The sequence below is a fragment of the Xylocopa sonorina genome, chromosome 14 (assembly GCF_050948175.1).
Source record: "Xylocopa sonorina isolate GNS202 chromosome 14, iyXylSono1_principal, whole genome shotgun sequence".
NCBI classification, from domain to species: Eukaryota; Metazoa; Arthropoda; class Insecta; order Hymenoptera; family Apidae; genus Xylocopa; species Xylocopa sonorina.
Genome location: NC_135206.1, coordinates 1,966,392 through 1,984,226, shown reverse-complemented (window position 1 = coordinate 1,984,226; position 17,835 = coordinate 1,966,392). Strand labels below are relative to the sequence as shown.

The window sequence follows — 17,835 nt, the reverse complement described above, 5'->3', positions numbered from 1 at the left end:
TCCTCATTGAACACAGTACAAATAAATCCCAGTTCCTAACATAAATATTCCATTAACAAATTCCAAGTATTATATAAATAATAATACCGTTACTTCTTCTTCCAAATACAAAAGGTCAATACCATACTAATACATCAGATCTATTCACTACAACTATACTTTTGCATACATATATCTATCAAATATCTTCATATTCTTCTAATATACCCATTGTAGTCCGTTTCAGATACCCGTAAGTGGCTAAAATACATCCACTTACCGTTTTCTTTCTATAATAACATTAAGAAATTAATAGAAATATAAATAACACCCACCGTACAATTATATTTGATGCAGTCAGGAAAGTAAGCACTCGCAGAGAACTTTTTCCTTATCACAACTGTTGTTCCACAAAGAAGAGCTGTGCCAACGGTCATTATACCACCGGCTGTATGGTACAATGGCAATGGTGTATAAATTACATCTGTCGTCTTAAACTTTCCCATTATGTATATACCAAGTGCTATGAACATGTACCTAAAAATCATTATCATTAGTTAGAATGTTACGTTCAACAATTCTGAGGAGAAACATATTAAATCTTTGACTGCGGCTGTGGTTCATAAATAATAAGTTAATTTCAACAATTCTGGAGAGAAACGTTAACTCTTTCACTGTGCTGTGGTTCATAAATAATAAGTTAATTTTTGTTAACAGTGGCTGTGGCTTGTGTACCACTGAAATAAAAGCGAAAGAAATATTTTTAAATGGAACATTGCTTCAATAATGGAAAATTAATATGTGTGTACTTATTTTTTTCAGCTGTGGTAAAAGTACCAGCAGTTAAAGAGTTAAATCTAAATTATTTCGATGAATTTTTTCTTTTTCCATTCATATTTTGCAATTTACTATTTTTAATAAAATATTGCAGCATTTAAAGAGCTAAATCTAAATAATTTTAATGAATTGTTTCTTTTTTCAGTTATATTTTGCAATTTACTAATTTTAATATTAAATATTGCAGCACTTGAATTACCAGCAGTTAAAGAGTTAAATCTAAATAATTTTATTAAATTGTTTCTTTTTTCATTCATATTTTGCAATTTACTAATTTTAATATTAAATATTGCAGCACTTGAATTACCAGCAGTTAAAGAGTTAAATCTAAATAATTTCATTAAATTGTTTCTTTTTTCATTCATATTTTGCAATTTACTAATATTAATATTAAATATTGCAGATCTGGAGATTCCATGATTAAACTGAGAACATTTATATATTTATATACATATATTTCTTCATCTTCTGATATTATCTTCAATAGAATTAAAGGTAAATAAATAAAATCACGAATTCAACTACTTAAAAAAAAATTTAGAAAACATTGATTTCTTTCAGGAAATTTGCTTGAGAATTGACTGAAACTACTATGCCAGGAAATATAAGTCTATAATGTAAGTTTCGTCCTCAAGCATGATTCATTTTCCACATATCTGGTACTCTCTTTGTTTAGAAATGAACATCTTAATCGTTAGAATTGTAAATCTACTTTAACTAGCCCTCATACAAACAACATTCAGTTCTTAACAAAAGTAATAGTATAAATTTGTTATTAATGGAGCTATTTCTTAGCTAATCTTAGGACTTATTAATTGTTACACATTGTCGCACAATTTTTTTTCTCTACTCAGAAGAAATGACGATTGTTAGAATTACAAATTTACTTCAAGTAATTCTCATACAAACAACATTGAGTTCTTAGCAAAAAGAATAATATGAATTTATGTTATTAATGGTGCAATTTATTAGCTAATCCTAGGACTTATTAATTGTATCACAGGTTCTTTTCTCTACTCAGAAGAAATGACGACTGTTAGAATTACAAATTTACTTTAACTAGCTCTCATACAAACAACATTCAAAAGGAATAGTATGGATTTGTTATTAATAGAGCCCATTTCTTAGCTAATCCTAGGACTTATTAATTGTTACACATTGTCAAACAGTTTTTTTTCACTACTTAGAAAAAATGACGACTATTAGAATTGTAAATCTACTTTAACTAGCCCTCATACAAACAACATTTAATTCTTAACAAAACAAATAGTATGAATTTGTTGTTAATGGTATCATTTTTTAGCTAATCCTAGGACTTATTAATTGTTATGCATTGTCAGAGTTTTTTTCTCTACTCAAAAGAAATGATGGTTGTTAAAATTACAAATCTACTTCAAGTAGCCCTCATACAATCAACATTCAGTTCTTAACAAAAGAAATAGTATGAATTTGTTATTAATGGTGCCATTTCTTAGCTAATCTTAGGACTTATTAATTGTCGCACAATTTTTTTTCTCTACTCAGAAGAAATGACGACTGTTAGAATTACAAATTTACTTCAACTAGCCCTCATACAAACCACATTCAGTTCTTAACAAAAGAAATAGTATGATTTTATGTTATTAATGGTGCAATTTGTTAGCTAATTTTGGGACTTATTAATTGTCGCACAGTTTTTTTTCTCTACTCAGAAGAAATGACGACTGTTAGAGTTACAAATTTTCTTCAATTAGCCCTCATACAAACCACATTCAGTTCTTAACAAAAAGAATAATATGAATTTATGTTATTAATGGTGCAATTTGTTAGCTAATTTTGGGACTTATTAATTGTCGCACAGTTTTTTTTCTCTACTCAGAAGAAATGACGACTGTTAGAATTACAAATTTACTTCAATTAGCCCTCATACAAACCACATTCAGTTCTTAACAAAAAGAATAATATGAATTTATGTTATTAATGGTGCAATTTGTTAGCTAATTTTGGGATTTATGAATTGTCGCACAGTTTTTTTTCTCTACTCAGAAGAAATGACGACTGTTAGAATTACAAATTTACTTCAATTAGCCCTCATACAAACCATATTCAGTTCTTAACAAAAGGAATAGTATGAATTTGTTATTAATAGAGTCATTTCTTAGTTAATCCTAGGACTTATTAATTATCGCACAGTTTTTTTTCTCTACTCAGAAGAAATAACGACTGTAAAGGCTACACCATTTACGTTTCAAAAAGCAAGAAGATTTTACTTTGCATCTACAAGAAGATTTCTTCAAAAATCACTCCTACAAACAGAAAAAGGTAATTTTACAGTCATCGTTTGCAACATCCAATTTAAGATCCTCTGGCGTAATAACAATACTGTCACAATTTTTTTCTCTACTCAAAAGAAATGACGACTGTTAGAATTACAAATCTACTTCAACTCTCATACAAACAATATTCAGTACTTAACAAAAGAAATAGTATGAATTTGTTATTAATGGTGCCATTTTTTAGTTAATCCTGAGACTTATAAATTGTTACGCATTGTCGCAGTTCTTTTTGTCTGGTCAGAAGAAATAACTATGAAGGCAGGCTACATCATTTACTTTACAAAAAGCAAGAAGATTTTACTTTACATTTGCAAGGAGATTTTACTTTACATCTACAAGAAGATTTCTTCAAAAATCACTCCTACAAACAGAAAAAGGTAATTTTACAGTCATCGTTTGCAACATCCAATTTAAGATCCTCTGGCGTAATAACAATACTGTCACAATTTTTTTCTCTACTCAAAAGAAATGACGACTGTTAGAATTACAAATCTACTTCAACTCTCATACAAACAACATTCAGTACTTAACAAAAGAAATAGTATGAATTTGTTATTAATGGTGCCATTTTTTAGTTAATCCTGAGACTTATAAATTGTTACGCATTGTCGCACAGTTTTTTTTCTCTACTCAGAAAGAAATAACGACTGTAAAGGCTACACCATTTACGTTACAAAAAGCAAGAAGATTTTACTTTACATTTACAAGAAGATTTTTCCAAAAATCACTCCTACAAACAGAAAAAGGTAATTTTACAGTCATCGTTTGCAACATCCAATTTAAGATCCTTTGATGTAATAACAATACTGTCGCTTCTTCTTTCAAAGCGTTGGCAATTTCATAAACAATTCTCACCTAGAATTTGTTATAACCGCAGCCTTAGGAAGACCAGTCGTGCCGCTGGTGAAGATATACAATAGCTTATCATTGAAGCAGCCTTTATCTTGGATAATCGGTGGCGTCGGTGGTACATCCGCTAGAACAGCGGCTAAGTCCTTCTCCTCTAACTTGGAAACTTTCGAGTCAGGTAAATTACCGAGTCTGTACAACGCCAATTTCGAATCCAGCGCGTTGACAATGTCCAGCACGGCTAGAAGAAATTTTTTAACGTTGATTAAACAGATATTTTGCCAAGTAAATAGAATTAAAATGAATTTAATCTTAACGTATCCCGCATTGGGACATTCTTCATGAAATGAATTCATACAAATGAGTGTATTTTAGAAAGCAGAGTATCTTAAACTTATTTTCAAAGCAGAGAATGTCCAGAATGGTTAGAAGAAATTTTTTAACGTTGAGTAAACAGATATTTTGCCAAGTAAATAGGATTAAAATGAATTCAATCAGAACGCATCTGCTTTGGGACACTTTTCATGAAATGAATTCATACAAATCAGTGTAATTTAGAAAACAGAGTTTCTTAAACTTATTTTTAAAGCAGAGAATGTCCAGCACGGCTAGAAGAAATTTTTTAACGTTGATTAAACAGATATTTTGCCAAGAAAATAGGATTAAAATGAATTCAATCTGAACGCATCTGCTTTGGGACACTTTTCATGAAATGAATTCATACAAATCAGTGTATTTTAGAAAGCAGAGTTTCTTAAACTTATTTTTAAAGCAGAGAATGTCCAGCACGGCTAGAAGAAATTTTTTAAAAGCAAATAGGATTAAAATAAATTCAATTTGAACGCTGATCTGCTTTGGGACATTCTCCATGAAATGAATTCATACAAATCAGTGTAATTTAGAAAGCAGAGTTTCTTAAACTTATTTTTAAAGCAGAGAATGTCCAGCACGGCTAGAAGAAATTTTTGAATATTGAGTGAACAGATATTTTGCCAAGGAAATAAAACTGAAATGAATGTATTCGCTTTGGGACATCCTCCACAAAATAAATTCATACAAATCTGTGTATTTTGGAAAGCAGAGTTTCTTAAACTTATTTTTAAAGCAGAGTTTCTTAAACTGTGATTTTTATTTATTATTTTCCATTTGTCAAGTTTGATATTTACTGTAAATCTTTGCGTTCTCTTGTGTCTTAAAGTTAATTATTTAGAACTAGAAGAAATGTCTGCAAGCATTGCTTACGGAGTCTCCACAAAGTTTAAGAAACCCTGATCAAAAGATATTTTAATCTGCGTGCATTAAAACTGCAATAATTATTTTCTCAATCGAATCAGTTAAAGATAGTACTTCTGCAGAAAGTTTACTTTAATATTAATTAAGCTGTACGTTGATTAACACTCGTATGGACTTCAAGTCCTCCAGAAACCCAAGAATGTAAAATTAAGTATTTTACTTTTTAAGTATGAATTATCGTTACATTATTTTTGTATAAATTATTATTCTTATTCAATATTCATTCATATCTTTCTTAAATAGTAAACAGTGTTGGTAAAAACCAAATTTCTTAAAAGTCTGGATCCTCTGGGACCTACGTTCACTCTCAGAGTGCAAATAACTTAAGTGGTAACAACAAAAGGAGGTCAAAAAACTTCAATTCATTCGTATCTTTCTTAAATAATAAATAGTGTTGGTAAAAACCAGATTACTTAAAAATTTGGATCCTCTGAGACCTACGTTCACTCTCAGAGTGCAAATATCTTAAATGGTAACAACGAAAGGAGGTCAAAAAACTTCAATTCTTTCGTATTTTTCTTAAATAGTAAACAGTGTTGGTAAAAACCAGATTTCTTAAAAGTCTGGGACCTACGTCCACTCTCAAAGTGCAAATATCTAAAATGGCAACAACGAAAGGAGGTCAAAAAACTTCAATTCATTCGTATCTTTCTTAAATAGTAAATAGTGTTGGTAAAAATCAGATTTCTTAAAAGTCTGGGACCTACGTCCACTCTCAAAGTGCAAATATCTAAAATGGCAACAACGAAAGGAGGTCAAAAAACTTCAATTCATTCGTATCTTTCTTAAATAGTAAATAGTGTTGGTAAAAATCAGATTTCTTAAAAGTCTGGGACCTACGTCCACTCTCAGAGTGCAAATATCTAAAATGGCAACAACGAAAGGAGGTCAAAAAACTTTGCAAAGCTCAAGCAATCATATTAATCCACTTATTACTGGTTATCATCGACACAGCATGGCGATAACGTATCATAATTCTTTATTACTCAAAGAATCGTCAAATCTGTATCTTAACAATTGCGCGCCATCGATTGGACATCCAAAATCTAATTTAACATGAAACCACGAGTGAGATAAGAGGATGGAAATTTCGACGAAGTGAGTGAAACTAGAATTTCGTTGATAACGATCACGATTATTAATTCTACCTGTGTCTACACTTGAAACGTTAACCAGTGAACGCAACAGCCCACTAACGTTGCGTAATCGTAAAATGGTTCAATGGAATCGACCAAGACACGCAACCGAACACCTAATTTTCTTTCATTCCAGGGTAGTTAGTTCTATTTCCTATTGTTCCATCAGTCACACGCGATGGAACTTAAATTTTGTTTTATGTAAGCTGGTTAACGCTGAGCTTACCAAGGAGACATTTTGATCCCTCTAAAAAAGCTTAAGTTTTTTAAGTTAATTTCAGTTAACTTTTTTTATTAAGTTAATTTCAGTTAACTTTTTTTATTAAGTTAATTTCAGTTAACTTTTTTTATTAAGTTAATTTTCGAAGAAGAAAATTATTGCTGTATTTTATGAGAATATTTTCGTTAGATTACAATCTTACACAATCTTACACAATCTTAAAGAATTTTAGTTTAAAGAAAGATTTTGCAAGGTAAAATAATGTTCAAGGATTTTACTTTAAAGAGAAAAATATTGCAAAGTAGAATAATCTTAACGAATTTTAGTTTAAAGAAAGGTTTTGCAAGGTAAAATAATGTTCAAAGATTTTACTTTAAAGAGAAAAATATTGCAAAGTAGAATAATCTTAAAGAATTTTAGTTTAAAGAAAGGTTTTGCAAGGTAAAATAATGTTCAAGGATTTTACTTTAAAGAGAAAAATATTGCAAAGTAGAATAATCTTAAAGAATTTTAGTTTAAAGAAAGGTTTTGCAAGGTAAAATAATGTTCAAGGATTTTACTTTAAAGAGAAAGATATTGCAAAATAGAATAATGTCAAAAAATTCTAATTTAATGAAAGGAGTTGGAAAGTAGAATAATATTAAAAAATTCTACTTTAAAAAAAGGTATCGCAAAGTAGAGTAATATTACACATTTGTAGTTTAATAAAAGGTATTGCAAAATAAAATAATAATTAAGAATTCTACTTTAAAAAAATGTGCTGAAGGTAAAATAATGTTCAAGGATTCTACTTTAGAAAGGAAGATATTGCAAAATAGAATAAAGCTAAATAATTCTGCTTTAGAGAAAAGTATTGCAAATTATAATAACATTAAAGAATTGTAGTTTAATAAACTGTATTGCAGAACAAAATAATAATTAAGAATTCCACTTTAAAGAAATATGATGCAAAGCACAATAATGTTAAAAAATTCTACATTAGAAAGAAAGATATTGCAAAATAGAATAATGCTAAAGAATTCTAGTTTAGTGGAAGATGTTCCAAAGTTTGATCCGTCCAAGAAAGCTTATAAGCTTTTTAAGTTAATTTAAGTTAATCTTAAGTTTAATTTTCTTTATTAAGTTAATTTTCGAAGAAGAAAATTATTGCCGTATTTTATGAGAATGTTTTCGTTAGATTGGAGAATAATCTTAAAGAACTTTAGTTTGAAGAAAGGTTTTGTAATTTTTTTTATTAAGTTAATTTTCGAAGAAGAAAATTTTTGCTGTATTTTATGAGAATGTTTTCGTTAGATTGGAAAATAATCTTAAAGAATTTTAGTTTAAAGAAAGGTTTTGCAAGGTAAAATAATGTTCAAGGATTTTACTTTAAAGAGAAAAATATTGCAAAGTAGAATAATCTTAAAGAATTTTAGTTTAAAGAAAGGTTTTGCAAGGTAAAATAATGTTCAAGGATTTTACTTTAAAGAGAAAAATATTGCAAAGTAGAATAATCTTAAAGAATTTTAGTTTAAAGAAAGGTTTTGCAAGGTAAAATAATGTTCAAGGATTTTACTTTAAAGAGAAAGATATTGCAAAATAGAATAATGTCAAAAAATTCTAATTTAATGAAAGGAGTTGAAAAGTAGAATAATATTAAAAAATTCTACTTTTAAAAAAGGTATCGCAAAGTAGAGTAATATTACACATTTGTAGCTTAATAAAAGGTATTGCAAAATAAAATAATAATTAAGAATTCTACTTTAAAAAAATGTGTTGAAGGTAAAATAATGTTCAAGGATTCTACTTTAGAAAGGAAGATATTGCAAAATAGAATAAAGCTAAATAATTCTGCTTTAGAGAAAAGTATTGCAAATTATAATAACATTAAAGAATTGTAGTTTAATAAACTGTATTGCAGAACAAAATAATAATTAAGAATTCCACTTTAAAGAAATATGATGCAAAGCACAATAATGTTAAAAAATTCTACATTAGAAAGAAAGATATTGCAAAATAGAATAATGCTAAAGAATTCTAGTTTAGTGGAAGGAGTTGCAAAGTAGAATAATCTTAAAGAATTTTAATTTAAAGAAGGGTTTTGCAAAGTAAAATAATGTTCAAGGACTTCACTTTAAAGAGAAAGGTATTGCAAAGTAGAATAATGTTAAAGAATTCTAGTTTAATGAAAAGAGTTGGAAAGTAAAATAACATTAAAAAATTCTACTTTAAAGAAAGATATTGCAAAGTAGAGTAATATTACAGATTTGTAGCTTAATAAAAGGTATTGCAAAGTAAAATAATAATTTCGAATTCTACCTTAAAGAAATGTGTTGCAAGGTAAAATAATGTTCAAGGATTCTACTTTAAAAACGAAGATATTGCAAAGTAGAATAATATTAAAGAATTGTAGTTTAATAAAAAGTCTCGTAAAATAAAATAATAATTAAGAATTCTACTTTAAAAAATGGTATTGCAGAGTAGAGTAATATTACAGACTTGTAGCTTAATAACAGGTATTGCAAAACAGAATAATAATTAAGAATTCTACCTTAAAGAAATGTATTGCAAGGTAAAATAATAATTAAGAATTCTACCTTAAAGAAATGTATTGCAAGGTAAAATAATATTCAAGAATTCTACTTTAAAGAAATGTGTTGCAAGGTAACGTTATGTTCAAGGATTCTACTTTAGAAAGGAAGATATTGCAAAATAGGATAATGCTAGAGAATTCTGCTTTAATGGAAAGCATTGCAAAGTGGAATAATATTAAATAATTGCAGTTTAACAAAAGGTATTGCAAATCAAAATAATAATTAAGAATTCTACCTTAAAAAAATGTGTTGCAAAGAAGAATAATGTTCAAAAATTCTACTTTAGAAAAGAAGATATTGCAAAATAGAATAATGCTAAAGAATTCTGCTTTAATGAAAGGAATTGGAAAGTTGAATAATATGTAGAATAATATTAAAGAATTCTACTTTAATAAAAGGTGTTGCAAAGTAAAATAATAATTAAGAAATTTACTTTAAAGAAATGTGTGGCAAAGCAGAATAAAATTAGACAATTCTGCTTTAATGAAAGAAGTTGGTAAGTAGAATAATATTAAAGAATTCTACTTTAATGAAAGGAGTTTCAAAATGGAATAACGAAGGAGAATTTCTTAATATTACTATACTTTGCAACTGTGTATTTCATTCATCCTTTTACAAATTATATTTACTCATTTTCAAATTTCATTTACCCTTTTAGAAACCATATTTAATCAAATTTTGCCATTTGTAAATTTCATTACAAACAAATGAATTTAATTAGCAAAAGAGTTCAGTTGGTTCGCGAAAGGGTAAACTTAATTTTCCAAATGCGTAAATGTAAATTTTTCTTTTTACAAATCATATTTACCCATTTTCAAATTACATTCAACCTTTTACAAATCATATTTACCCATTTTCAAATTACATTCAACCTTTTACAAATCATATTTACCCATTTTTAAATTTCATTCATCTTTTTACAAATCATATTTACCCTTTCTCAAATTTCATTTACCCTTTTAGAAATCATATTTAATCAAATTTTGCCATTTGTAAATTTCAAAAGGATGAACTTAATTTTCCAAAGGTGTTTATGTAAGTTTTTCTTTTTACAAATCATATTTACCCTTTTTCAAATTTCATTTACCCTTTATAAATCATATTTACTCATTTTCAAATTTCATTCATCCATTCCTGATTAGCTACAATTAATTGAGACCACAACAGCCAAGAAATACTGCATCGTGTAACTAAAAGAAAGCATAAGAAACTGGGATCATTGACCTTCATCAAATTTAGAGCAACAAAAATCTAAAACTGAAGCAATCGAAGTTGCTCGTTGTCCATCATTGTTCCACCCTTCACGTATTCCATTGCTGTTAATTCGTTAAGCATTGCAGCAGCAATCAAACGAAATTAGACGACTGGTTATTGTGAAACAGTTGCTCGCATCTTCGCGTGCATGCGTGAGGTATTTAATTCTCGAGAACGTGCGCATGGTCAAGTACACTTTAAATGGAACGTGTCGTGCGAGTAGAGGGTTTTCCATTAATTACAATTATTCTCGATGCATCGTGAACGAAAGGACCCACAGCATGAATATTAATTGACGCTCGATAATTTGAATTCCGAAATGCGAAGTCACGACGATGCCTCCTCCTACGTTCTATTTAAATTGCCTCTAATTCCTTGTGCCTGCGCAGCGTATGCAAGTGTATTTAAATGCACGGTATATTGCACCATTGATATCAATTCTTTCACGTCGAGACCTTTAGTTTCTGCTTTCTCACCTGCAGAACTTATTGAAGCTGTAAAGCAAAAAGGGAGTGTAGATCTTCTTTGAGGATTTAACTGAGTGGAAAGCTTTTTTATAAAGAAATTTTGCCTTACTAGAAGAAGTTAGCAATAGAAACTATTGCAAACTTTTAACATAGCAAATTTTCGGAATTTTCTATTGCTAGAGGATGTTGACAATAAAAAACTATTGCTAAGATAGCAATCATTAAGATTGCAAATTTTCTATTTCTAAGAAAAGTTAATAATAAAAACTATTGCTAAGATAGAAATTTATCAGATTAGAAATTTTCTCTTTCTAGAAGTTAGTAATAGAAATTATTGCTAATATAGCGATCTCTAATATTGGGAATTTTAAATTACTAGGAGATGTTAACAGTAGAAACTATTGCTAAAATATAGCAATCTCTAATATTGAGAATTTTCAATTACTAGGAGATGTTAACAGTGGAAATTATTGCTAAAATAGCAATCTTTGAGATTGAGTATTTTCTATTGTTATGAGAAATTAGTAATAGAAACTATGACTAGATAGCAATCTTTGGAATTGAGAATTTTCTATTTCTAGGAAAAGTTAGTAATAAAAACTATTGTTAAGATAGCCATCTTTAAGACTGGGAATATTTATTGCTAGGAAATGTTAGCAATAGCTTCTATTACTAAAATATAGCAATCTCTAATATTGGGAATTTTAAACTACTAGGAGATGTTAACAGTAGAAACTATTGCTAAAATATAGCAATCTCTAATATTGAGAATTTTCAATTACTAGGAGATGTTAACAGTGGAAATTATTGCTAAAATAGCAATCTTTGAGATTGAGTATTTTCTATTGTTATGAGAAGTTAGTAATAGAAACTATGACTAGATAGCAATCTTTGGAATTGAGAATTTTCTATTGCTAAGAAAAGTTAGTAATAAAAACTATTACTAAAATAGCAATCTTTTAAATTGGGAATATTCTAAACCTAAGAGAAGTTAAAAATAGACGCTACTGCTAACATAGGAATTTTCTAAAGCTAGAAGAAATTAGTAATACAAACTACTGCTAATATAGAAAACTTTGAAACTGCTAAAAGAAGATAGTAGTAGAAATTATTGCTAATATAGTAATCTTTGAGATTGGGAATTTTTTATTGGTAGAAGTTAACAATAGAAACTATTGCTAAGATAGAAATTTTTGAGACAAGAAATTTTCTGTCTGTAAAAGTTAGTAATGGATACTATTACTAAGATAGAAATCTTTGAAATTGCAAATTTTCTATTTCTAGGAAAAATTAGTACCAGAAACTATTGCTAAGCACAGCAATTTTTGAAATTGGAAATTTTTTATTGCTAGGAAATATTAGCAATAGAAGGTATTGCTAAAATATAGCAATCTTTGAGATTAGAAATTTTCTATTTCTAGGAGAAGGTAATAACAGAAACTTTTGTTAAGATAGCAATCATTAAGATTGCAAATTTTCTATTTCTAGGAAAAGTTAGTAATAAAAACTATTGTTAAGATAGCCATCTTTAAGACTGGGAATATTTATTGCTAGGAAATGTTAGCAATAGCTTCTATTACTAAAATATAGCAATCTCTAATATTGGGAATTTTCAATTACTAAGAGATGTTAACAGTAGAAGCTATTGCTAAAATATAGCAATCACTAATATTGGGAATTTTCAGTTGCTAAGAGATGTTAACAGTAGAAACTAATGCTAAAATAGCAATCTTTGGGATTGAAAACTTTCTATTCTTAAGAGAAACTATTACTAGATAGCAATATTTGGGATTGACAATTTTCTATTCTTAAGAGAAGTTAATAATAGAAACTATTGCTAAAATAGCAATCTTTGAGATTGAGAATTTTCTATTACTAAGAAAAGTTAGTAATAAAAACTATTACTAAAATAGCAATCTTTTAAATTGGGAATATTGTAAACCTAAGAGAAGTTAAAAATAGACGCTACTGCTAAGATAGGAATTTTTGAAATTAGGAATTTTCTAAAGCTAGAAGAAATTAGTAATACAAACTACTGCTGATATAGAAATCTCTGAAACTCTAACTTACTCAGATGTAGATCTTCTTTGAAGATTTAACTGAGTGCAAAGATTTTGTGTACAGAAATTTTCCCTTACTAGAAGAAGTTAGCAATGAATAATATTGCTAAGATATGCAAATTTGCAGATTGGGAATTTTCTATCGTTAAGAGAAGTTAGTAATAGAAACTATTGCTAAGACAACAATCTTTGAGATTGGGACTTTTTTATTGCCAAGAGAAATTAGTAATAAAAACTATTACTAAAATGGCAATCTTTTAAGTCGGGAATATTCTAAACCTAAGAGAAGCTAGAAATAGAAGCTATTGCTATGATAGCAATCTTTGAAGTTAGGAATTTTCTAAAGCTAGAAGAAATTAGTAATACAAACAACTGCTAATATAGAAATCTTTGAAACTGCTAAGAGAAGATAGTAGTAGAAGCTATTGCCAAGATAGCAATCTTTGAGAATGAGAATTTTTTATCGTTAAGAGAAGTTAGTATACCAACTTTTATTATAATAGAAACTATTACTAAGATAATCTTTGAGATTGGGAATTTTTTATTGGTAATAGAAATTAGTAATAGAAACTATTGCTATATAGCAATCTTTGAAATTAGGAATTTTCTAAAGTTAGAGGAAATTAATAATACAAACTACTGCTAATATAGAAATCTTTGAAATTAGGAATTTTCTACTGCTAGGAGAAGTTAACAGTAGAAACTGTTGCTAAGATAGCAATTTATCAGATTAGAAACTATCTCTTTCTAGAAGAAATTAGTAATAGAAATTATTGCTAATATAGCAATCTTTGAGATTGGGAATGTTTTATTGGTAGAAGTTAGCAATAGAAACTATTGCTAAGATAGCAATTTTTGAGACTGGAAATATTCTGTAGAAGTTAGTAACAGAAACTATTACTAAGATAGCAATCTTTGAAATTGCAAATTTTATATTTCTAGGAAAAGTTAACAGTAGAAACTATTGCTAAAATAGCAATCTTTGAGATTGAGAATTTTCTATTGTTATGAGAAGTTAGTAATAAAAAGTATTACTAAAATACCAATCTTTTAAATCGGGAATATTCTAAACCTAAGAGAAGTTAGAAATAGGAGCTATTGCTAAGATAGGAATCTTTGAGATTGGAAATTTACTATTACTAGGAGAAATTAGCAATAAAAACTTTTGCTAAGATAACAATCTTTAAGATTTGGAATTTTCTATTTCTAGGAGTTAGTAACAAAAACTACTGTTAACATAGCAATCTTTGAGATATGGAATTTTCTATTGCTAGGAAAAGTTAGCTATAGAAAATTTTGTTAAGATAGCAATCTTTGAGATTGGAAATTTTCTATTACTAGGAGAAATTAGCAATAGAAGCTATTGTTAAAATAGCAATCTTTGAGATTGGAAATTTTTTAGTGGTAAAAGAAGTTGGCAGTAGAAACTATTGCTAAGATAGCAATCTTTAAAATTGCAAATTTTCTATTTCTAGGAAAAATTAGTACCAGAAACTATTACTAAGCACAGCAATCTTTGAAATTGGAAATTTTGTATTGCTAGGAAATGTTAGCAATGGAAGGTATTATTAAAATATAGCAATCTTTGAGATTGGAAATTTTCTATTTTTAGGAGACGGTAGTAACAGAAACTTTTGCTAACTTTTGGGAATTTTCTATTTGTAGGCAATGTTAGCAATAGAAGCTATTCCTAAAATATAGCAATCTTTGAAATTGGGAATTTTAACTTGCTAGAAGATGTTAGCAATAGTTTCACAAGTTCAGCCCTTTGCACTTGGCTCTTTCCTAGACATTAACAATAAAAACTGTTTGCTAAGATCTAATCTTTCAAATTGGAAATGGGAATGGAAATATTCTGTTCCTAGGAAATGTTAGCAATATAAACTATTGCTAAGATAGCAATCTTTCAGATTAGAAATGAAAATGGAAATATTCTATTTCTAAGAAATGTTAGCAATATAAACCATTGCTAACATAGTAATCTTTGAGATATGGAATTTTCTATTTCTATGAAATGTTAGCAATAGAAGCGTTTCCAAATTATTGGTACTACACCTTCCCTTTCTAAGTTGCACCACTGATTCACCAGCCCACGGGCCAGTATTAAAGAAAGTATTGAACAAAATTAAACCCACTTCTCAAAAATCTTCGTTATCACTGATATACAAGCAAAGGAGGTATACCCTTCCACCAAATTCCATCAAACAAGCTAATTCGATTCGCAAGAGGGTGAATTTCATTTTCAGAGATGTGAATACGGACACCAAAAAGGAGAAAAGGCAAATAACGGGTCAGGATGAAATAAAGATCCTACAATTGCACTTAATGATTCTCCTTTTAATAATCTCTGGCAACAAATTAAATACTCAGCTTCCGTTTCAGTATTTCATTACCAAAATATAGTCCATATAAGATTGTTAAACAGTCGGATGCTCTGTTAGATTAGTTAGTTAAATTAATAATCAGAGTTCGCTTGTATTCATCGTTTAACAATAAGAATATTTACTGGCTCAAGCAGAAAGTTCAACGTGGGGTGTACGGTTATTATATGTTGATTATGTGATTTTTTTTTCACACTTACCATCAGTGAAATCCGCTCCATAGATGAGGCCCTGGCATTTGGACACATTAATACTGTGCAAAAGGGAAATCTTACGAAGATTGGTATTGATAAGCGGTACTATTACGCCCAACTTACTCAGACCAAGCCAGAGGGCAATCAATTCTACCCGATTCTCCAAAAATATACCAATCACGTCCCCCTTGCGATATCCATAGGTGCTAAACACCGTAGCCACCTTATTGCTGTAATCCTCCACCTGAAAGCAAATTTTTTATTTGATTTTGATTTATTTTTCATTAATCAATTTAGGTAAAATATTATGTTCAAGGATTTTACTTTAAGGTGAAAGATATTGCAAAGTAGAATAACGTTCAAGAATTCTAGTTTAACGAAAGGAGTTGGAAAGTAGAATAATATTAAAAAATCCTACTTTAAAGAAAGATATTGCTAAGTAGAGTAATATTACAGATTTGTAGTTTAATAAAAGGTATTGCAAAACAAAATAATAATTAAGAATTCTACTTTAAAGAAATGTGTTGAAGGTAAAATAATGTTCAAGGATTCTACTTTAGAAAGGAAGATATTGCAAAGTAGAATAATATTATAGAATTGTAGTTTAATGAAAATTGTCGCAAAATAAAATAATAATTAAGAATTCTACTTTAAAGAAATGTGTTGCAAGGTAAAATAATGTTCAAGGATTCTACTTTAAAAAGGAAGATATTGCAAAGTAGAATAATATTATAGAATTGTAGTTTAATGAAAATTGTCGCAAAATGAAATAATAATTAAGAATTCTACTTTAAAGAAATGTGTTGAAGGTAAAATAATGTTCAAGGATTCTACTTTAGAAAGGAAGATATTGCAAAATAGGATAATGCTAGAGAATTCTGCTTTAATGGAAAGCATTGCAAAGTGGAATAATATTAAACAATTGCAGTTTCACAAAAGGTGTTGCAAGACAAAATAATAATTAAGAATTCTACCTTAAAGAAATGTGTTACAAAGCAGAATAATGTTCAAAAATTCTACTTTAGAAAAGGAGGTATTGCAAAATAGAATAATGCTAAAAAATTCTGCTTTAATGAAAGCAATTAATCAATTAATTTCATTTTGGATTTAATTTCATTTTTTATTTGAGTAAATCATTGAAAGATCAGTTTAGATATCTGATTTAATTGCATTAAATCATTTTTTATTTGTTTAAATTAATTTCATTAATCAATTTGATCAATTAATTTCAGTTTAGATTTAATTTCATTTTTTATTTGAGTAAATCATTGAGAGATCAGTTTAGACATTTGTCAAAGTTTATGATCCTAATAGGTTGTTGAGGGACCAATGCAGAGGGTTCTCGGTTGTTATAGTCTAATTTAAACTTTTGCACTCTGGGTCTTGGCGGACAGCTCTAATAGCTGTGTTTAAATAGTTGTTGCGTCTATTGCCAACGTCTACCAGTGGTAGAAATATTTCTATTCTGATAGAAAAATTGAAGGAAACATGTTTATCAAAAAGCTACGGTGGAATAAGTATAAACCCTTTGCTTGTTCGAAACTATTGCTAAGATAGTGCTTTTTGAGATTGGAAATTTTCTATTGTTAGGAGAAGTTTACAATAAAAACTATTGCCAAGACATTATTCTCTGACATTAGAAATTTTCTATCGTTAAGAAAGCAATCTTTGAAATTGCGAATTTCCTATTGCTAGGAGAAATTAGTAATAAAAACTATTGCTAAGATATTATTCTTTAAGATTAGAAATTTTCTAATGTTAGGAGTAGTTAGCAATAGAAATTATTGTTAGTTAGCAAATGAAATTATTGTATGGTAATCTTTAAAATAGGAAATTTTTTATTGGCAGAAGTAGTTAGCGACAGAAACTATTGCTAAGATAACATTCGGTGAAATTGGGAATATTCTACTGTTAGGGAAAGTTAGCAATAGAAACGATTACTAAAATAGCAATTTTTGAAATTGAGAATTTCTATTGCTAGGAAAAGTAAGCAATAATTTCTATTGCTAAGATAGTATTCTTTGAGATTAGAAATTTTCTATTGATATGATAGCAATCCTTGAAAGTGGGAATTTTCTATTAGTAGCAGAAGCTAGCAATAGAAACGATTACTAAAATAGCAATCTTGAAAAATGGGAATTTTCTACTGCTAGGAGAAGTAAGCAATAATTTCTATTGTTAAAATAGCATTCTTTGAGATTAGAAATTTTCTATTGATATGATAGCAATCCTTGAAAGTGGGAATTTTCTATTAGTAGCAGAAGCTAGCAATAGAAA

At 28.4% G+C, this 17,835-nt stretch overlaps 1 protein-coding gene across 1 annotated transcript in view; it reads right to left on the bottom strand.

Annotated features, from left to right (window-relative positions):
• Fatp1 (Fatty acid transport protein 1) overlaps positions 1-17,835 on the bottom strand; it is a 107,730-nt gene that overhangs the window by 7,569 nt on the left and 82,326 nt on the right. The window contains exons 5-7 of the mRNA XM_076906831.1: positions 15,565-15,802; positions 3,987-4,221; positions 315-516 (exon numbers count right to left, since the gene is read on the bottom strand). Of these exons, the coding sequence (XP_076762946.1) occupies positions 315-516; positions 3,987-4,221; positions 15,565-15,802 (675 nt within the window). The remainder of the gene's footprint in view (positions 1-314; positions 517-3,986; positions 4,222-15,564; positions 15,803-17,835) is intronic.